This window comes from Sparassis crispa (genome assembly GCF_003851025.1).
Source record: "Sparassis crispa DNA, contig_000002F, whole genome shotgun sequence".
Classification (NCBI taxonomy): domain Eukaryota; kingdom Fungi; phylum Basidiomycota; class Agaricomycetes; order Polyporales; family Sparassidaceae; genus Sparassis; species Sparassis crispa.
This window is the reverse complement of record NW_020939749.1, coordinates 2987386-3007726: the sequence shown is the minus strand read 5'-3', so window position 1 is coordinate 3007726 and position 20341 is coordinate 2987386. Positions and strand designations below refer to the sequence as shown.

Here is a 20341-nt window from a genome sequence, read left to right as displayed (position 1 = left end):
GTGGTATATTTTTTCTATCTACAGTACTCAGACGTTTGGGATATAGGATACATTCGACAGCACTTTTCCGAACGACACGCGCCACGGTCAAAGCTTGTGTTCCGGAATCACATCCTTCCCCCTACCCCTCAGCACATAATCTCTGAGATTGCTGAGCGCTCTAATCTCCATCTTCTTCTGCGAGTCACACGTTTCCGTGCCCATGTGAGGGAGAAGGGTGGCATTAGGAAAGTCGAACAACCGTGGGTTAACTTGTGGTTCGTTGGGGTACACATCCAAGCCAATACCGCCGAGCTGTGGTTACCCAGTCAGCGTGTCTTTGGGACTCTGCGGATGGGAATACGCACATGACCGTCCTCCAGTGCCTTGATCATGGCCGCTTCATCGATGACCTTTCCTCTCGCGGTGTTCACAATGACTGCACCTTTCTTGAGCTTCCTGATCATCGTCTCGTCCACGAAGTGCACCGTGTCCTCTCTCAAGGGAATGTGGACACTCAAAACATCAGCGATTGCGAGCATCTCATCCAAGCGCTCCGGTGGATAGTATTCGCACCATTCGGGCGCCTTTTCTACCTTTCCTCGATTGTGGTATACAATGCGCATTGGGAAAGCGTGGGCCATCTCTGCCATGCGCAGACCGATGCCGCCCAATCCAAGGATAGCGAGCGTACGTCCCGTCAGATCATGCGCATCGCCCGCCTTGTGCCCAGACTTCCATTTCCCATAGCGGACGTCCCGCTCAGCTTGGGAAAATCGGCGCAATGCAGAGATAAGAAGGTATAACGCAGTGGTCGCTGTCGCGTCGTCCACTGCTCCGGGTGTATTAGATACAATTATACCTGGACGTGGAAAATCAGCGATGTACGCATGGAGAATTATGATTGCAAGAGGAATCGACCTTTCTTCTTGCAAGCATCGACATTGATTTGATCGTAGCCGGCCCCATTGTGAGCTATCCACTTCACAGTTGGTGAAATAGCCTCAACGAGCTCCTTATCGAACACGCCTATGTTGTCAGCAGACGAGTTCTGCCTCATCATGGCGACGGTTCCGTAGTACTTTCCGCCGGACTTCAGACCGTCGAAGAAGTCTGCACGATTGGGAGAGTCCATGCGCTACCGAGGCGATGAGATACTATGGCTGGCAGGAACGCATGGCACTCACGACCACCTCCGCAACCCCCTTGAACATGACCTCGCATTCCTTGTGGGCCCACACGAGGTCACCTGTAATACATTGCGAGGATGAAAACCTATTGAGTTGGCTTACGCTCCCCCATCTCACCGCTGGGCTGGCTCACCGCAGAGCATTACGCGGGGCAGCGGCATCTTACTCACGAACGGGCGACGAAACCAAAGAGATGGAGGTTGCGAGAAGTACGACGAGCGCAAACATCGCGTGAGCTGTCGAGGGGATCTTATAAAGAGGAGAGTATATTCGGACCGTCTCCGGAGTCCCGATGACAGGCCAGATAAGACTCACGACAGTATCTGTCCATCGAGCATTGCGGACTTCAACAACAGCAGAATGTTTCGCCGTGAACGACTCACCTCTTGTGTCAGATCTAGATAGATATAGCAAGGAGGATACTCATGACCTTCAGTAAAGACGTTGCGGTCCGGGGGACCGCGAATAAAACATATGAATGCCACGGGGTTTTAGGACGGAAGGGCGACGGCGAACACATGCTATTACAGAGAGTATACGATATGTATATGCTGAAAAACGCGCGAGAGCCTGGGTATCGGAGATATAATACTATGTACGATACACTCAAGAAGAGAAGGTACAACATACTACAACGATGAGCGATAAAAATACAAAGATCACACATCCTTAAGTGTACATGTCTTCATCCGGTACCGGCAGCAGCCATCGCCACTTCCTCCTCGAAAATGCGCATATCGAAAGCTGTCTTGAATGGATCAAACAGCTTGCCCGGTACCGCAAAGACGACCTTCTCGAACGAATTTTTGAAGCGCGCCTCATGCTGCTGTCCCTCGCTCCCGCCTTCGGTCTTCCTCTGAGAATCGCCACACACCAGAAGTTCCGCCCACAAACTCGCAATCGTCTCCACCTTGTTTTGGCTTGATCCACAACCAAATGCACCAAGTACTATCACCCTGTCGCCCCGCTCCTCGAAAATCCGCAGAACACGACCCATGCGTTCCTTCATTGCGCTCCTGATTCCGTCCTCGAATAACTGTGCTTCAGATGGCAGTATGAGGTGCTTGGCACGAACCGCGGCAGCATTGACGGGAACGGAAGATACAACGTTGATGGTGTATGGAGGAATGAAGTCACCGCCAACAGAATCGTCCGCGAGATCAGTCATGTTCGACATGATCGCATTCCTTGGGGACTCATCAGAGGCAATGAGCGTATCGTCCCAATCGCTCCGAAACACAACCACCCCTGGAGAGTACACCATGGAGTGGTCGTGGAGCCCACTGCCATCTTCGACTTTGAAAGCCTTGTGCTCTTTGTAAAACTCGCGCGCAGCAGGGACGCTCAGGCTCGCTACCAAAGAACTCAGTCGTGCGATGGTTTCCTCCTGCTCATCCCCGCCATGTAGGCAGCCACCACCCGGTTTCTTGGGAGAAGCGAAAGACAAGACTCCGAGCGTGGTCAAGGAGAGGCTAGATGGACTGTGCGTGTAGAGATGGGGATGGGTGTTGGATATAACATGGGCTGCAGTAAGGGTGGAAGTACGGGTGAACTCGATTGCCGTGTTCGCAATAGCTGTGGTCGGTCGTTTGCTAGCCCAGGTCGCTAGGAGATCGGAATAGTGCGGGTAGAAGGTGGTGCCTTGCCGGCTGAGCTGGATTTGGGCAGAAATATCGTGGGTGACACGCAACGTCGTGTCCATGTCTGTGCTTGGAAGGCCTAAACCTTGTCCGTTCAATTGAGCTACAGCGGGAAAAACAACAGGAAGGTGGCGCTCTTCAACGTACTTGCCATCTCCGAGCACAATCTCCTGAGTTTCTCTCGCTATCGTCGCCCATTGCTCCCGCTTGGCCTTCACGGCGGCCAATACAAGCATCGCAATGCGCCTGTACGAATGCTTCCGCTGCGACTGCTGCTGAGCTTCTTGCTTGCGCTGTCGATGCTGCTTGATGCGCTGCTTCTTCAGATATTGCCGCTTTATCTCGAGATTCCCGCTGGGTGTTGTTGGGGTGCTTGAGCGGCGGATACGGAGTTTCTGAATACCAGAAGTCTTGCGGCTACGCATGGATGAATGTAGGATGTAGGATGTAGTATGGAAGAGAGGACATTGGTCATCTAAATTGGGAGCCGCAGTCCCGCAGACTCCGTCCTAGCTGTGACAGGAAATGAAGACTGGGAGGGAGTCTAATCTCTATTTTAAGTTTTGCTCCCGACTGAGATATTCTACTCAACGCGGCGGCCCGGCGTCTTCAAGTTCGCAGTCAAGTTGATCTGTACGGTGGGTACTTCAGGAAATAATATTCATATCTTATGGCTTTACTTTTGCACTATGCAGATATATTCCAGTTGTGTCTTTTGAAATGTCATGCAACCGCATAATGACATTTTTATTCAGAACACGTCTTGAAAGCCCGCTTCAAACTCTTCACGTCCCTTGACTCTCCATCCGCACCTAAGATCTGAATAGCCAGGTACATGATCTCGCAGGATCTTGGCATGCGGGTGGCACGGCGCGACACCTCCACGGCGTATCCCTGGATAATGACAGGTCCCGTGGCCCCAAGCACACTGTAACGGCAAGGTAAGGCGCTGGCACCACGCCTCGTCCCCAGTATGTCGAATAGGCGACGCATACGAGAAGATACCCAAGTTCACCTGATCTCAGAAACCACACTAGTGCACTCTATCTACGCTGTGACCTTCTCCCCAATCCGCAGGGCGCACTCGGACACAATTGGTATTTCCTCCGCGAATGAGCAAGATACAGTATATATCAGTCAGCGTTGGCCCTTGCAGCACAATTTTCAAATTCTGACAAACCTTCTCGAGGAAAGCCAATTGGTGGTCTGCATTTAGCGATTCCCTGCAATCCTTTGCCTCTATTGAGCGGTTGCAGTTCGATCAGGGTTGAAACTCATTCTTCTTTGTTCCATATCTCATTCATTCGTTCGCTGATCAGTGAAACTTTCTCGTCGATTACTGGGCGTTCTCGACGGTTTTAGGCCCCGCCGAATGGTACCGTGAGGTGTGCCCCGTGGTGTACACACTTCCAGTCACAGGTGTCTTGTATGCTTCTTGGCAGCCCCGCAAGATGATGTGAAAGTTCGTGTCGGAGAACCGCGGTCACGAGTCATTGTCTACGGCATGTACTCCAGAGGTGGTTGTACCTGCCGTCGGATGTCCGCGTAGGCAACGAGCAACAAGACCGTTAATATATATATACATGCTCAAGTCTCAGTCTTGACCTTCATCCCCTCGCCATGGCCAGCAAGGACTCTGAGATCATCGCCGTCCTTGAGAAGGATCCTGGTCTCGTCGAACATCGCTCGCCGTCTGGCTCCGTGGTAGACCAAGATGACGAGCTGCTCGCAGACAATGTCAGAGTGGCCGCCGAGCGAAAGCTTGTGCGCACCTTGGACTCAAGGCTGATGCCCACCATCATCGTCATTTTCATAATGAATTACATCGACGTGAGTGACTCACCTCAGCACGCTCAACATTTTGACTTACTGTGGCGTATGTCAGCGCGTCGCCATTACTTCTGCCAAATTGCAAGGTCTGACACAGGACTTGCACTTGACAAGTATGTAGCCCATGCTCCCAGTGACCATTCATCGTTATATGTACCACTCATGCAGGCATCCAATATTCGACTGTTATTGCTATTCTATATGTGTCCTACTGCCCGGCGCAAATCCCTTCCAACATGGTAGGTTATGCCGCACAACGTTGCGAGCCGTGTTGATACATCCTTCACAGATCCTCAACCGAATTTCCAGGTACAGACCTTCACTTTTGAACATTGACATGTCCTGAATCGTGTAGGCCATCATACTATATTCCAGGCTGTGTGATGCTCTGGGGCCTCGTGAGCATGTTGTCTGGGGTGCGTGTATTGTTCCTGCGTGTGCGCCACGAATTCTGACGGCGATGAAAGGTAACGCATAATTATGCCCAACTGTTAGTTTGCCGAGTCTTCATCGGCCTCCCGGAAGTATGTGGAATTCTCGTACCTTGTCGGACAATATTGACAGTCCACTCATCAGGCGGCATTCTATCCTGGAGCCATGTATCTCCTCTCCCGCTGGTATACTCGGAAGGTGAAGGAGCCACCTCTCTGAGTACAGCTGGACATCTCTCACAATGCTCCATCTATTAGGAACTGTCTCTCCGGGGTGCCATCATCTACGGTGGGTTGTTGATTTCGAATGCCTTCGGAAGTGTAAGTAGTAGCCCAACACTTCGCGGTGCGCGGATCTTAGTGGTGTGTTTAGCTTATGGCAGCGGGTATTCTATCGGGCATGCAAGGCAAACGCGGTATCGCAGCTTGGAGATGGTATGTCTATTTCTCTTCATGGACCGCAAGAACGTTGACACGAACTGTAAATAGGCTGTTTTATATCGAGGTGTGTTGCCTTATATACCTCAGAGTGACTGATGCGAGCTTGTTCCTTTGAAGGGCGCCATATCTATTTGCGTTGGTATCATTGCGATGTGAGTACCTTTCATTTTGTGACAATGATGTGAAACTGACAGTCGTCCTCGCACGTAGATTCCTTCTACCAGACTATGTGTGTGCATTGTTGTTCCGACGTCTCTCTGCTTCTGATAATATGACTGTAGCCTCACAACACTCGTTGGTTGTCGCCTGCGCAATTAAGATTGGCCCGTGTGCGTCTCGCAGAGGACGCTGGGGAGGCAGATGAAGACGCTTCCACCGACTCGTGCGTAATCTCTGGGCATATATCACTTTCGTCAGTTTCAAACAGCCACATACAGAGCGTTCTCTGGGTTGATGCTGGCATTGAAAGACCCAAAGGTCCCCCTCATGGCATTCATGAATTGCTCCCAGCTACTTGGACTCGGGTTTATCAATTTCTTCCCAACGTAAATGTCGTCCATTCTGTACCCGCAGCAAGCAACTGAAATCGGCTCTTAATCGCAGCATCGCAGCCACTCTGGGGTTCTCCACCACCATCACCTTGTTGCTCACTGCGTAAGCTCTTGTGCATGCATAATACGTGCTACTACTACGAACCTTACTACTCCATTCAGGCCTCCGTGGATCCTTGCAACGATCGTATGCTGCGTCAACTCGTGGCACGCAGGTACGCGTTCTCTGATGATGTTACTCTTGAGCATGCATTCAGTGAGTTTCGGTCGTTTTGCCAGACAAAAGCGGGGAGCGCTTCTTCCACCAAAGTTGGCCGTGGTGGGGCGTGATCATCGGATACATCATTGGGGTCTCAACGATGTCAACTGGTGGCCGCTATGTTGCAATGTTCCTGATGGCATGCGGATATGCAGGTGGGTATCCTAGTGGGTTCACTGAGTGGTGACAGTTACTCAACAGTCTTGCCCAGGATTCGCCTTGACAATTGTCTGGGTATCCAATGCCGTTCCTCGGCCTCCAGCAAAGCGTTCCGCCGCGATCGGTATTGTCAACGGCTTTGGGAACTTGGGGAACCTGTAAGGGATCTCAGATCACCTGTATCCGAGGACGTTCGATTAATTGTCTGGAATACGAAGGATCGCATCATATACATGGGAGGCACAATGGAGCCCAAACTACCATCAGTCGATGTACATCGGACTTTCGGCGCTCGTTCTGAGCTCGGCCCTGGCGGTTGGTTCGTGTGCCACCATTCTCTCCCGATTCGTACCTGCTCAAATGTGCACTCTTGTAGTTGTTCGCTGCATGCTCATTGCGCAAAACAAACAACTTGACCGCGACGAACTTGAGAATCTCCAGGCCGGAAAGCGCGAGCGTATCGAGGAGGCTGCAAGGCTAGAAGGTCTGACTTTCGAGGAGGCGCTGCGGCGCCGGAAGGGATTCAGGTATTTGTATTAAGCGCTTACCGCGAAGGACGCTGTATTTGTAGTGGACGTTTATGGGTATGCATCTTGTTCCAGCGACGTCGACGTCGGCGAGTGGTTTCGGGGACTCGGAAGATTTGAGCCCGACACTAGGGTAGGTGTACCGATATTATTATTAGGCCACCATCGGTGTTTGTCGCATAACGGATGGGCTGATGATTCCCACGATGGAGCACCTGTGCGTGCATTCTTCGAAGCGAGATGGTTCGTCCCATTCGTTGTTCTCTTGTGATTACACTTTGCGCCTTACTGGGCTGTTAAATAGCTCCTTCGCAGCTAGTTCAAATCACTGGCGGTGATATGGCCAGATCTAAGAGGCAGCTTCGTGAGGCGATAGATGTCTACGCATGCAGGCCATGATGTCACTGTTATCGCAGGAGCATCTGAACAGCGAACAACTCATAAGGCATCCTGACAGAGGAACGATAAGGCAAGGGCAAGAAGCATATAAATCTGACATACCGGCAGTTTCGTCAGATACTGGTCATCACCCGGGCCTCCAGGCATGATGGCGCCGGTGGGCTATCTGCTGTATGCATCCTTATTGCTTGCTGTTGTGGTCTATGTTCGGACGCGTAGGCGTTCCCTTCCCTTCCCACCTGGCCCTCCCGCCGAGTCCGTCATCGGTCACCTTCGTGTGCTTCCTCCGGTGGATCAAGTCGATGTCTTCCAAGAATGGGCTGCTAAATATGGTGCGTGCATCCTGATGAAGGACGAGTTAAAGATGTCGATGACCTTGTATGTTGTCCAGGCGATATCTTTTACCTAAACGTCTTAGGACAGTCCATCGTTGTTTTGAACAAGTACCAGGCTGCTGCAGACCTTCTTGACAAGAGGAGCGCCAACTTTAGTGACCGCGCGAAATGTGTTTCGTACGACCTGTAAGTTTACCTTACAACGCCTCGTCAAAGTTTGTTTAACGAATCACACGTACAGCATGGGGTGGAAACGCAGCAGTGCGGTGCTTCCATGTGATCCTACATGGAGAAAGCACCGGAAGATGTACCAAGAATATTAGACGGCACATAAGTGCATCGGGTACACGACACGCAAGCGCAGGAAGCGCAGCTTCTTCTCCGCACCATTCGCACAGCTTTACTTTCTCCAGACGACATCTAGCCTCCTCACCTTCATCTTGGCGATGGCGCTGTTTCCTGAGGTAGAAAGGAAAGCACAGGAAGAAATCGACATAGCAGTAGGCGGCGACCGTCTGCCTCAATTTACTGACCGTGACGCTCTGCCGTACGTGGAGTGTGTACTGCAAGAGACAATGAGGTAAGTTCTCCGAATACTGGGATTTTCAGACAAGTCCCTAACTCCGGTGATGATATCCAACTACTAGATGGCACGGTGCCTTCCCGATAGGTGTGCAGAGATGATTCGGAGACCATCGCTGTTGAATATCTAATACTGCTGCTAGGTGTCCCTCATCGGAGTCTGGAAGATGACGTGTACAATGGCATGCTCATTCTGAAGGGGTCCATCGTCTTCGCCGATCCTTTGTCAGTTGCCGATCTAAGTTACATGACTGCGTCATTCATTCAATTATACAGAGCGATGAGCCGCGACGAAAGCGTTTACAAGGACGCATGGACATATTACCCCGATCGGGTGCGTCACAGCATCGGTACTGGACGTGCACATACTATGTCCAGGATCTGCCCTGGCCGTTATCTTGCGGATGCTAGTGTACGGATTGCCATAGCCTCAATCCTCGCAACCTTGAGCATCACCAGGGAGCTTCGTGAAGATGGGCGGGAAATCATTGCGGAAGCTATATCCGCACCGTCTATAACAAGGTGCGTTCACGATCGCCATCCATGCCCTGTTCATCTCTAAAATCACCATTCTACGTCGCATTCCTATATAGTCACCCTAAACCATATCCCTGCGTTATCAAGCCAAGGTCAGTGAAGGCAGAGGCCCTGATCATGCAGATGAAGAGAGAGGCTCTGCCGATCTACCATCCACTTGCTTCGACACCTGCAGTCTTCTCTGTTATTCGAGAGGTTGAAGGCGGCGCTCGAGATGTTCTATGGAGTAGGTATACCAGCAGTTGAAATCGATATGTACAGTAACCTGCTTGCAATTACAAGGCATTCGATTGCCGATGGACGCTTGGGAACCCTGCGGACCTCCCGCCACTCGACGGCCGCTCTCTGCTCCTTGCAACCTCAATGCACCTACTGGCTTTCCAGCTCATACATTCGTATTAGTACTGCGGACAATTGATTTACTCGGATGTGCTTCATTAAAGACCGGGAAACCATAATCCGACTTTATGGGCCTGCCTAAGTGCATGCATGCTGCGTGAAAGGTCAGCACACGGTGCGAGCTGCTTCTACACCTCGATTCGCTCAGTTTCCTCTGCCAAGGTATACACGGGACAATAGTCCGTCAACACTTCAATTCTTTTTGATGGCATTGTATATATACCGAGTAAAGTTTCAAACAAATGAAGGAGAAGCAAATTTGCAAGCAAGATCGAGGTGAGCGATATCTTTCCGATTCCCTAAAGAATCGGTTATCAGTCTGTGCACGTATGGTGGTTGCTGACATAAAGTTGTACCCGCGCCGCATATAGTAATTTTCTCTTAGAATGGTTATCCGCTTTTTTTACTTTCCGTCTTTAGGCCACCCGATTCACTTCGGGTTTCCCGCTTCCTGTTCAAGATTTTCGCAACACAAAGTCGGCCGGCATTCCTTGAAAGTTTATTTCCGATGAAAGACTGGAGGAGGACCGATGGCTAGGGGTGATTGTCTGCATCTCTGCACCCATCCTCTATCTTCTCGCAGCTGCATTCACTCTTCACGTAGATTCTGTATGCTGCATAGATGTGAGTGTGCCTGATACTTCCTCCCTCCTTCTCTCCCTTGCTGATGTCGACACTTGCAGCTTTGGATTTATATCCTCTCCTCATCGTAGACAATAAACCAGCTACTGTGTGGCTCGTCGGAGAAGTCGACTCATCTTGGTTCAAACTTCGCGGTGAACCCTTGGCCGTTGTGAGCATCAAGATCGGTTCAAACACTTCAGATGTTTTGAAAGCATCACGCTTCCAGAGCACCGGGAGTGGAGAGTATGCTTCTGTATGTTGAATTTCTTCTTTTCAACAAATATTTGTTATTCATTGCTTTAAGGTGGAAGCCTTCCAAGACGTATTTGATGCCGACACCAAGTTCGGCCCCAGGAACACTATGAGACAGATGCATGCCACGGACATCCACAAAAATGATCTCGTCCTGGTCGAATGTAACGTCACTCGTTGGAGGGTCAATGCTAAAGGTAAGGCTTCATATGAGAAGGGCTGGACCAAGTGGCGGACAGGTTTCGAACTCGTCACTATAGCGCATCTGTATGATGGGCCCCAGGAGATTAGAGCTGTTGTCCCACGCGCGGAAGTTTCATCATTCATCTAAATAGCCTCTATCTTATATGAGCCTGTGCTACTGCTTGTAATCTGCGCTACCTACGTTTATTTTCTTCCCCACTATTCGCTTGCAGTGATTGCCACCGTAAATTTACATGGCTTGACTACGTGATTTTCTTGTATACTATTACTATGACTACCGCCTTATCACATGTCGCTCTCGCAGAAATCGATGCTGTGAATATACGTGGGGGGACTAGGGAATCGGACATGGCGTGCGAATGCAGCCCACAAGTAAAATGTGAACAGCTACAGTTTCCTATTTTAGTCTGTTAACTGCCAAATTGAGCGACAACTACCGTTGTCGCACCTCGTGGCGCCCGGGCCGATCTCCACACAGCCCGTTCGTCCAAGGAAGCCGTCTGCTAAAATTGTACAACTCTTGCTCTCTCTCTTCCTCGTCTATAGAATGTCGCCACACTGGTTTGAGCGTATACGCGTGAGCAGGAAATAATTCTGTGCGATGTGAACTATTAGGCTCTGGCAAAGTCCACTAGGCAACTCGCGGTCACTACTGGTTTGCCGCCGAGGAATGGAGTAGCAAAGTCTGAAAGATGACAGGGACAAGTATGTCGGCCTCCAACATGCCGCGACGGGACCTCCAAGCAAGGTCAACGACTGAACTAGGTATTGTCTTCTACATTGTACCGGTTCACAGTAGCTCAGAAATTCGGAGGGTGGGTTGTTGCTGCAATCATATCTGCCTCCCTCATGCCTATAGCTGAAGACCAGTCAACGCCATGTATTTTTTTGTTTGTCTTCAATTCCGGCACTTGTCATTCACAGCTGCTTCCCGAAGCTGATTCGGAAAATTATCGTGTCACAAGACTTTCCATCATTTTATTATTGCGGATTCGCAGTGGAGATCCTAAGTCACGAGCCGTCTTTGGCACTGGTGTTAGCAGAATACCACGGTTGCCGTCGGATGCCCGCGCAGAGGATATGTACGCATCACATTTTTCGCCGACAGGTTGCCCTTGAAGTCTCGTTCTGCAATGTCGACCCTCGGTTCGTCAAAGGGCAGTCGCACGTCTGAGAAGGACACTGCCGTTCGCATCGGAGACTGTTCTTCCGCTGTTGCTGTCGAAGTAGTGCAGGAGAAGGACGACGATCTTCTTGCACTGGGCGTTCGGGAGCGCGCTGAAAGGCAATTACTTCGCAAGCTGGACACAAGTTTAATGCCTACCATTATCGTGATATTTATTATGAATTACATCGACGTGAGCTCCCCGTTCTTACCTATGGGTTCAGCGCTAACTGAAATTGATACAGCGGAGCAATCTTACGTCTGCAAGATTGCAAGGACTAACGCAAGATCTGCATTTATCCGGTAAGTCTCCACAACTGTGTCGACACTATATTTCTCATCACACATCACCAAGATATTCAATACTCAACCGTCCTAGCAGTGTTCTGTGCCTCATACTGTCCAGCCCAAATCCCATCTAACATGGTAAGTTTCACGAGTGCGGTTCATTCATTTATTCTGATGCGGAATGCTACTGGTAGATCCTGAATCGTATCTCGAGGTAGCTCGTTTGCTGCAGAATGCTGATTCCTCTCACGGTCGACATATGCAGGCCATCTTATTTCATCCCGGCGTGCGTCATTATATGGGGACTCGTGAGCATCTTGACCGGGGTACGTCAGATTTCCACCATCAATTACTAGTCAGATCTTGACTGTATCTCAGGTCACGAAGAATTACGCCGGGATCTTGATGTGTCGCATTGTCATCGGCTTCCCTGAGGTACCTACCGTTCTTGTCCCGACCGCGGTCCACTTCTCAAGTTCCATAGGCAACATTCTATCCCGGAGCCATGTACCTACTCTCCCGGTGGTACACGCGCAAGGTACTAGATTCAAACCTTGATGCACGGCATCGTTTCCGATTTCAATATTTCGATACAGGAACTTGCTTTCCGAGGAGCTATCATATACGGTGGTCTCCTGATCTCCAACGCTTTCGGAGGTGTCAGTGTTTTTCTCGGCTTCTTCTATGGAACATTCTCTCATGACGAATTTCAGCTCTTGGCAGCTGGCATTCTATCGGGCATGCAAGGAAAATTGGGTATCGCGGCTTGGAGATGGCACGTCATGCGGTTTTCCCTTTGCTAGTTCACTAATTCTTGTAAATCTAGGCTTTACTACATTGAGGTGCGTTCTCAATCTACAACTGCTCGACTGCAGTGAATCGTTTTTTGTAGGGTGCTATCTCCATTTCTATCGGCATCGTTGCGATGTGAGTGGAGACTTCTCCAGCGAGCTTGCTATCAGCATACTGATGTTACGAAAGATTTATCTTGCCAGACTACGTTCGTGAACATCTACTTTCTTCGGGCTCTCTTGTCTGATTGCAGTTAACTGTTGCGTAGCCGCACAATACACGTTGGCTAACCGCATCGCAGTTGAGGCTAGCCCGCGTTCGATTGGCGGAAGATGTAGGAGAGGCGGACGAAGATTCTGCGCAAGAATCGTACGTTCTCATCTGTCTGCTAAGCGTGTAACGTCTCATAGGATTTTGTCCATCGTTCAGAGCTATGGTCGGATTGAAGCTCGCCCTCAAGGATCCGAAAGTGCATATATTTGCCATCATGAATTGCGCTCAGCTGTTGGGACTCGGCTTCATCAACTTCTTCCCAACGTGAATGGCCGCTTGTGCTTTGGCACTAACTTTACCGCTGATGACATACGTCGCAGGATTGCGAAAACTCTTGGGTTCTCAACGACAGTAACTCTGTTGCTTACTGCGTACGTACTTGTCCTGGTGCTGTATATCACATTTCTGACCGCCATTCCAGACCTCCCTGGATTTTCTCCACCATCATGTGCTGCGCGAACTCCTGGCATGCAGGTATGTTTCGCCGCCATAGCAATAGTGTCACGGATATTCAGCGCTTCAGCAACGCTTGTGCAACTTGGAATACGGTGTACAGACAAGACTGGTGAACGTTTCTTCCACCAAGTTACACCATGGTTCGGCGTGCTTGTCGGGTACATCATCGCCGTCTCCACTATGTCAACGGGCGGCAGGTATGTTGCCATGTTCCTCATGGCGAGTGGATATGCAGGTAAGTCTTGGCGGTGGTGCTCTTGTAAAAAGTCGTCTGAATATTGCATCATTGTGCTTGACAGGCTTTGCTTTTACCCTTGTGTGGGTGTCGAGTGCCATACCGCGTCCCCCGGCCAAGCGTTCTGCAGCCATGGGTATCATAAACGGTGTCGGAAACCTTGGCAATCTGTGGGTCCCTCGTGATAATCTCTCGAGGGCACTGCAGTTCGTTGACCACCCTGTGTTTCGCACATCGCTACCTCTATCGTAGGATCAGCTCATACTCGTGGCGAACACAGTGGAGCCCCGACTACCATCAGTCCATGTACATCGGGATCTCCATGCTCTCGTTCAGCACTGTTCTGGCTTTAGGTGGGGGCTAGCTGCGCTTGTTCAATCCTACTCTTTCGCCACCGGTCGCTGACTGTTAATTTTCTGGTAGTCATTCGTTACATGCTCATTCAACAGAACAAGCAGTTGGAGCGAGAAGAACACCAGGAAATCAAGGGAGCGGAGCGAGGACGGATTGAAGAGGCTGCACGGTTGGAGGGCCTGACCTTCGAGGAAGCTTTAGAGCGCAGGAGGGGCTTCCGATACCTGTACTAGACCACCGCAGGTTCGGCCACATGAGCACTGGGCACGCACGATAGGTGGTTGATAGGTAGAGTAAATAGATAGATATGCCGATATAGGTGACAGGGCGGAATGCCGTGGAACGAATACTCGTTGACTCCTCCGCGTATGTCGCTGTACAAAGATAGCTACCCGATTATTCATGCATATTCTGAGTGCCTGCTGGTTTGTAGTAACCGATAGCGAGGACCAATAGCTCCACCGATATCTCACAGGCCCTCGGTCCGATGACATCCCTCGTCCTATAAGAGATCAAGATCGACGAAGTCGCCATCGACACCTGAGGCCTGAGCTCTGAGATCGAGGTGGCACTGAGTACCCGCGAAAGTAGCTCACACTTCCACTATGGCAAGACCTCGTGTTCTGATCTGTGGTGAGCCCGTCTTCTAAGACTTCGCAGGTGCCGCTGTTCCTTCACCGTTCTACGCCCGTGTCCCAGGAACATTGGGCTGGACTCAGCAAGAATGCGCGGACCTCTTCGAAGATGTCGCGGAAGTCATCGTGAGTCCTACGTGTGATTCATTTCGCCGCGAACCCTTGTCCGACGCTATTTATGACAGCAATACGACAGCAGAAATCGCACAGATTTCATCTCTAGCTTCCAGCCAGGGGGGAGATACGAAGATGTCGTTGCATTGTACAAAGACGGAGGGTCCTACTTTCTAGGTCCCTTCGACAGGGAGCTTATCGGCGCCATTTCAAGAAGTGTCAAGTACATAGCCAACATAGGCGCAGGATATGACCAAATCGACACTGACGCTTGCAGAGATAACGGTCAGTTGTACCGCCGTTCGCCCTTCCGTTGTGAGCAACCGACCAATGCACGCGGATCATGTTAACAGGGATCCTGCTCACGAACACGCCCGGAGTGGTAGATGAAGGCACAGCGACTGCTGCGCTCTACCTCATGATCTCTGTTGTGCGTCAGTTTGCCAAAGCAGAGCAGGATATTCGTGCTGGCAGGTGGAATTTCGAGCACTCTGCCGGGTCCGCGCACGACCTGACGGGTCGCACACTGGCGATTCTCGGCATGGGTGGGATTGGGATGCGGCTGGCTGAATTGGCCCGCGCGTTCCCCATGCGAATTGTATACCACAACCGGCGGAAAGTGGAAGATGCGCCGGAGTGGTGCGAATACTTCGGAATCGACCGCCTGGATGAGATGCTCGCGATTACGGACGTGCTGAGCGTGCATGTTCCTCTGAAGGACGACACGGTGGGATTCGTCAACGAGGCGATGATTCGGAGGCTGAAGAAGGGAGCGGTGATCGTGAATACTGCCCGAGGAAAAGTGATCGATGAAGAGGCTATGATTAGAGCACTTGAAGACGGCCATGTGAGTCCAACCGGCTTTACAGACACAACAACTAAAGCTTACCACTCGGACCATCAGTTGGCAGGCGTTGGGCTGGATGTCTTCACAAACGAGCCGGACGTGGACACACGCCTTCTCGAACTGCCAAATGCAGCGCTGCTCCCTCATATGGGTTGTCTTACGCGTGAAACGCTGGAGAAGATGGAAATAAGGGCACTCACTAATTTGAGGGATATGGTAGTAACTGGGTCGGCAAAGGATGTTGTTCCAGAGCTGAGATAGACATTTCTAGACAGGCATTCCAGGACGAAGTAGAACATCTGCGTATGGCGCAAAAGACTAATATTTTAGACAAACCATGCATCCTCATGTATAACTAGTGCTGATTCCTTGAAGAGGATGGAAACAACCTTGACTCATGCATGTGGGTGACTATTAGTGTGACACTCAGTAAGCTTATATGAACGACATGAGTACAAGAACTCACATTGTAAGTTTGACTCCTGGCCCTTCCTGCCCGCACACCAAGTTCGCTAGCAGCCCGTTTCCGAGACCCTGCCCTAACTTTCCCACGCCATCGACGCTACAAATCTTTGCTGTGAGCATTCGTTTTTTCTCTTCGTGCGGCGACACGGCCAACTCTTCCCCATGTTGCTCATGGCTGCTCATCCCAAGCGGCTGTTCGAGTGTCAGGCTGTGTCTAGAACAAACAGCGGACGTCTTAGTACCTGTTGTCGTTTCTGCTTGCCAAGTTTTTAACGGGTGGGACGACGGGTCGGGGGTTCTGTACATTCTTCTTGCGGCATTTCCTGCAGTAGCTAGAAAATTCATATATGCCATGAATTTGCGGTATGGTAGTAATGCCGTCAATCATACAGTTGCCAATTCTGCATACATCTAACATGCACGTCAGATATGGTTACCGCAAGGACACGGATGCGTACTGCAGGTCTGAAACCTCACAAAAGAGGAAGCCTACCGCACCTTTTGTACCCGCATAAGTTTTCGTGTGCATCCTGACTATTATGGATACGATGTACTGCATACAGTAGACTCCATAAGCACAGGCATGACAGTGAGACGCGTGGCATGTGCCTCAGTACCAAGATCCTCGTGCATCTTGAACGAAGTCCCCACATGCAAAATATCGCGAGAGGGTCGTACTCGAAAACCGACCAGCAGTAAGATGAGTAACATAGGAAATCATGTTAGAGACAGAGGAACTTCAACACGGGAAATAGAGAGAAGCGTTTGAGCAAGAAGAGGACCCTCCAGAGCGTGTATGTCCCAGCTCACATTGTATGACTTCCAATCCATGGACGCGGTCATTGCACGGCAAAGTCAGTAGTCAAAGCAATAGGACGCGACGGTTTTTTGCAGTTCCGCTTGCATCGCGCTTGCATCTTCCAAGAGGTTAGAACGTGAGGTGCAAAGCCCATACGGGCGATAGGGAAACGTCTCAGGCAAAGATAGCTAATAGATGTCTTGCCACGCGTAACAAAACGTGCGGAACGCGTTGAACGTCGCTCGAGTCTTCTCGCCCATATGTGGACACAATCGTGCTTACATAATAGCGGTGCCGCTGAAAAGGTTGTCCTTACGCTTGCTTGTACACGACCGCTTACTTCCACCTCCTTTTCTCCCTCTCATCGCCAGTTTTCTTTGAGCTGTCATGACATCCCTTCTCGACCGTATCAGTCTTCCCGGAAACAATGGGTCCGTAGGACCTGTGCGCAGCAGGGGCAACCGCGCAGGGGGAACAAGCCCATACGTGCGCAGCTCACTTCCACCATCCTACTGGACAGAGTCGCTCACATTATCATATCTCTTTCACCTCGCCATACCTCTTCTCTACTTCGCCACACACTCATCTTCCCCGTGTCGTGATTGAAACCGCAGAATCGGAACCAGAGGCCCCCGAAAGGCGACGTCAATGGCACCTGGGAACACGACCTCTATCATGGACCTGGCTCCCAGTCCGACTCTCGCTCACTCAGTGCACGCCTCTCTGCCGCACCCGCGGGTGCGCCAAAAATGAACTTTTCTGGCGCAGACCGTGCGCTGCGCGAGGCGCTGGGGGAGAAAGGGCTTTCCATCAAGGGCGCCAGCTCGAGAGGGAACGTCGTGCAGGTCGGTGGACTGGCGAAGGGAACGTCCGCTGCGGACGTCGAGGTACGTCGTTCTCCGGTTGCTCGGTGTTAACGACGGAAAAGTTTATGCTGTGATTGTGCAGGCTATCTTCAAGCGCTGCGGACCCATCACCAACGCGGTCCTCAGCAGCAACCGCGACTCACCGACTGTGCGTCTCACTTTCAAGCACGAGAAAGATGCACAGGCCGCTGTGACCAAGTTCCACGGGCAGCCGGCCGACGGTCGGTTGCTTGAAGTGAAAATTGTCGGTGGAGTGAACGCAACGCTGAGTGGTCGCATGGGAATTGCCGTGCAGGACGACAGTGTGGACGTGCTTATGGGCGATGACGCCAATTCAAGTGGATCGTCAGTCGCTCTCAGCTGCAGCGATATCTCGGCCACGAGCTAATGTTTCGTCATCATAGAAAACTGCGCTCGGACGATATCCTTGCCAAGGATACCCGAGCGCATGTCCTCGTCGCGCCACCTGGCATGGATCCAACAGAGTACACTCAGCGACCCAATCGCGGTGGCCGAGGGCGAGGCCGCGGACGAGGTGGCAGGCGTGGTGGAGGCGGTACGAGAATGGAAGTGGATGTCTGAAGTGCCTAGCAGTACCGCACCCGTGTGTCATTCTACTTTTTGAGAATATTGGCTGTTAGTTTTACTCCGTTAGGTCTGCCAAGGATGAGGCAGCGATATGATATATATTCCCATGTATTTGTTCCTTCTTTTACTACGCTCTGGTCTGCCTGCTATCGGCTTCCGTCGTTGTACTCTCCCCGCTCCCAATGTTTTGGTAGTTTACCGTAGGTCCCACCGCTCTCCACTTGGGTAAAAAAAACCTCTTAATTATACTGCAATGTCCGTTGTGTGAGAGTCATAAAAATACCTTCCCGGATGGTCACGAGCTCGAGGAATCGTTCAAGCCGCGATTCGAGCAACACGGAAGGACAGATTTGCTTCAGACGTTCAGAGTGGTGCATCGGTTTGGGTGTCCAGCCGGTATGTTTCGACAGCATATGCCACGGCATCAAGTCGAGATGCATTGAAGATACGAGAAATTGTAAACACTCGGGAGATCACAGCGAATAGAACTCTCTGAGCCTCCAGGTCGACAAGTGTCCATCGCCCATCGTTGCCCGCTGTACGGATTGCTTGAAGGCCGAGACCGAGGAGAACAGTGAGATGGATGGGCGCCAGTCAGCCGACGGTGAGGAGACACGTCACAGCGATTACGCGGCGTAACGCGTGCTTGTCGTCTGCACACGTCTCCTGCAGGATCTCCACTCTCTTCGCGGGTCTCTGTCTACCATAGCATCTCCTTCCTGTTTTCTATCGTCTTTTTGATTCACGCAAAGCGTCAGTATTTACGATGGGTGGTGCAGGTACGCACGGCTGAACCTCTATCGCCGTGCGGAGGGGCTGACCGTTTGCCGTCAACTGCCACGCCGAAATAAATCCTTCAAACTTTGCTCGTCCGTGGATATCATGACGAGTAGGATGGCTCTTCCTTTTCTCAGTGCTCATGGCTGCTGGGCTGCTGTTTACGATGGTCTTTTTTGTGCGTAGCCATTCCTGCGCGGTATTCAAACGCCTCCTCCGACTAAATTCGCAGATTATCATGTTCTCCGACCTGGAATGCGATTATATCAACCCAATAGACCTATGCAACAAGCTCAACCAGGTGCGCTTGTGCTGAGCCTCTCCCGCGAGCCTATCAGGCTAAACGGCGCTTCACGCTCTAGTTCGTCCTGCCCGAAAATATAGCACACGCCTTCCTGGCGCTGCTCTTCCTCTTGTCCGGCCAATGGGTAGCGTTCCTACTAAATGCACCACTACTGGCGTATAACATCAACAAGTACGTGGTACTGGCACTTGAACCGTTTCTGGATGCTGATAGCGTCGCGGTCTAGGATACGAAATTCGAACCACATGTACGACGCGACGGAGATATTCCGCACGCTTCCTGGGCACAAGAAGGAGAGCTTTGCGAAACTTGGGTTCTACCTGCTCAGCTTTTTCTACTACTTGTATCGGTGCGTCTCCAGTCTTGCTATCCCGCGCACGCCGTGCTGACATAACGTGTGGTTTGTCCGCTCACTTCCAGCATGATCCTCGCTCTCATCCAGGAGAGCGAGTGATCGCCACCCGCAACCTCTTGATGGATGACCACGTTTACGAACACCGGGGGTTTGGTGGTACGGTGCCCAAGTCGTGGAGGATGGAGGGAGCTGAGCCTCGGCGGAGACAGCGATGGACGTACGGATCTAACAATTATTTGAATTCTGAGCATACTGTTTTCTCCTCTGGCTTCCGACTCTGCCTTCAATGTACTCCACGCTCTCATGACCACTTGACTTTCCGCTACGGCCATTGTCAGCGTGGATGGAGTTGAAGTAATGAGAGTGGAGGGTAGGCTCCCGTCCCGACTTCACACGGAAAGGAGGTGACAAGTAGACTGCTTTCATTTGAGGGGTAAACACCGTCGCTCGCCATTTCGGAGTTACATAAGCAGGTTGATCTCCGAGACGCGTCGCGTCGATCTTGTAGAGCGCGACGCGTTGCCTTCAGCGAGAGGCGGCATCCTCCTTGTCGGTCCTTGTTCCTTGTCGTATAATTTCACTCTAATTAATCACTCTACTATTATTCATAGATCTCTACATGGTTTACTCCAAGTTTGGGGTGTCTGAGGTGATGGATGTTAGGCGGACTGCAACTGTTTGCTCGCAGT

General features: G+C 51.1%; 9 protein-coding genes across 9 annotated transcripts; 8 read left to right on the top strand and 1 right to left on the bottom strand.

The window, feature by feature from the left end:
• Positions 1 to 87: 87 nt before the first annotated feature.
• On the bottom strand, positions 88 to 3234 carry SCP_0310140 (hypothetical protein; the record flags this gene model as incomplete). Its single annotated transcript, XM_027756399.1, has 8 exons — positions 88 to 294; positions 348 to 841; positions 901 to 1117; positions 1167 to 1228; positions 1303 to 1418; positions 1485 to 1492; positions 1553 to 1566; positions 1866 to 3234. 8 exons carry the CDS (start codon positions 3232 to 3234, stop codon positions 88 to 90), a joined length of 2487 nt encoding a protein of 828 aa, XP_027612200.1.
• A 1195-nt stretch (positions 3235 to 4429) lies between these two features.
• Positions 4430 to 7020, top strand: SCP_0310130 (MFS general substrate transporter; the record flags this gene model as incomplete). Its single annotated transcript, XM_027756398.1, has 20 exons — positions 4430 to 4639; positions 4695 to 4752; positions 4808 to 4878; positions 4929 to 4948; positions 4995 to 5055; positions 5107 to 5163; positions 5216 to 5269; positions 5329 to 5391; positions 5444 to 5505; positions 5560 to 5575; positions 5629 to 5663; positions 5722 to 5740; positions 5793 to 5893; positions 5949 to 6056; positions 6115 to 6165; positions 6225 to 6277; positions 6342 to 6476; positions 6533 to 6638; positions 6699 to 6799; positions 6857 to 7020. The coding sequence occupies 20 exons, from the start codon at positions 4430 to 4432 to the stop codon at positions 7018 to 7020; spliced, it is 1545 nt and encodes a 514-aa protein (XP_027612199.1).
• A 531-nt stretch (positions 7021 to 7551) lies between these two features.
• Positions 7552 to 8064, top strand: SCP_0310120 (hypothetical protein; the record flags this gene model as incomplete). Its single annotated transcript, XM_027756397.1, has 3 exons — positions 7552 to 7738; positions 7798 to 7927; positions 7983 to 8064. The coding sequence occupies 3 exons, from the start codon at positions 7552 to 7554 to the stop codon at positions 8062 to 8064; spliced, it is 399 nt and encodes a 132-aa protein (XP_027612198.1).
• Positions 8065 to 8187: 123 nt separating this feature from the next.
• On the top strand, positions 8188 to 9318 carry SCP_0310110 (hypothetical protein; the record flags this gene model as incomplete). Its single annotated transcript, XM_027756396.1, has 6 exons — positions 8188 to 8321; positions 8389 to 8411; positions 8467 to 8548; positions 8600 to 8845; positions 8917 to 9086; positions 9143 to 9318. The coding sequence occupies 6 exons, from the start codon at positions 8188 to 8190 to the stop codon at positions 9316 to 9318; spliced, it is 831 nt and encodes a 276-aa protein (XP_027612197.1).
• Positions 9319 to 9870: 552 nt separating this feature from the next.
• SCP_0310100 (hypothetical protein) lies at positions 9871 to 10466 on the top strand (the record flags this gene model as incomplete). Its single annotated transcript, XM_027756395.1, has 3 exons — positions 9871 to 9883; positions 9943 to 10136; positions 10188 to 10466. The coding sequence occupies 3 exons, from the start codon at positions 9871 to 9873 to the stop codon at positions 10464 to 10466; spliced, it is 486 nt and encodes a 161-aa protein (XP_027612196.1).
• Positions 10467 to 11472: 1006 nt separating this feature from the next.
• Positions 11473 to 14135, top strand: SCP_0310090 (Uncharacterized transporter; the record flags this gene model as incomplete). The annotated part of the gene is made up of 20 exons (XM_027756394.1): positions 11473 to 11697; positions 11750 to 11807; positions 11860 to 11930; positions 11987 to 12006; positions 12058 to 12118; positions 12171 to 12227; positions 12277 to 12330; positions 12389 to 12451; positions 12506 to 12567; positions 12619 to 12634; positions 12685 to 12719; positions 12774 to 12792; positions 12853 to 12953; positions 13014 to 13121; positions 13178 to 13228; positions 13279 to 13331; positions 13414 to 13548; positions 13613 to 13718; positions 13801 to 13901; positions 13972 to 14135. 20 exons carry the CDS (start codon positions 11473 to 11475, stop codon positions 14133 to 14135), a joined length of 1560 nt encoding a protein of 519 aa, XP_027612195.1.
• A 372-nt stretch (positions 14136 to 14507) lies between these two features.
• On the top strand, positions 14508 to 15759 carry SCP_0310080 (Putative 2-hydroxyacid dehydrogenase; the record flags this gene model as incomplete). Its single annotated transcript, XM_027756393.1, has 4 exons — positions 14508 to 14535; positions 14602 to 14663; positions 14723 to 14936; positions 15005 to 15759. 4 exons carry the CDS (start codon positions 14508 to 14510, stop codon positions 15757 to 15759), a joined length of 1059 nt encoding a protein of 352 aa, XP_027612194.1.
• A 1390-nt stretch (positions 15760 to 17149) lies between these two features.
• SCP_0310070 (predicted protein) lies at positions 17150 to 18210 on the top strand (the record flags this gene model as incomplete). Its single annotated transcript, XM_027756392.1, has 4 exons — positions 17150 to 17248; positions 17377 to 17649; positions 17711 to 17973; positions 18033 to 18210. The coding sequence occupies 4 exons, from the start codon at positions 17150 to 17152 to the stop codon at positions 18208 to 18210; spliced, it is 813 nt and encodes a 270-aa protein (XP_027612193.1).
• A 772-nt stretch (positions 18211 to 18982) lies between these two features.
• On the top strand, positions 18983 to 19751 carry SCP_0310060 (ER-derived vesicles protein; the record flags this gene model as incomplete). Its single annotated transcript, XM_027756391.1, has 6 exons — positions 18983 to 18995; positions 19110 to 19171; positions 19226 to 19294; positions 19356 to 19468; positions 19524 to 19646; positions 19718 to 19751. 6 exons carry the CDS (start codon positions 18983 to 18985, stop codon positions 19749 to 19751), a joined length of 414 nt encoding a protein of 137 aa, XP_027612192.1.
• Between the last annotated feature and the right edge of the window lie 590 nt (positions 19752 to 20341).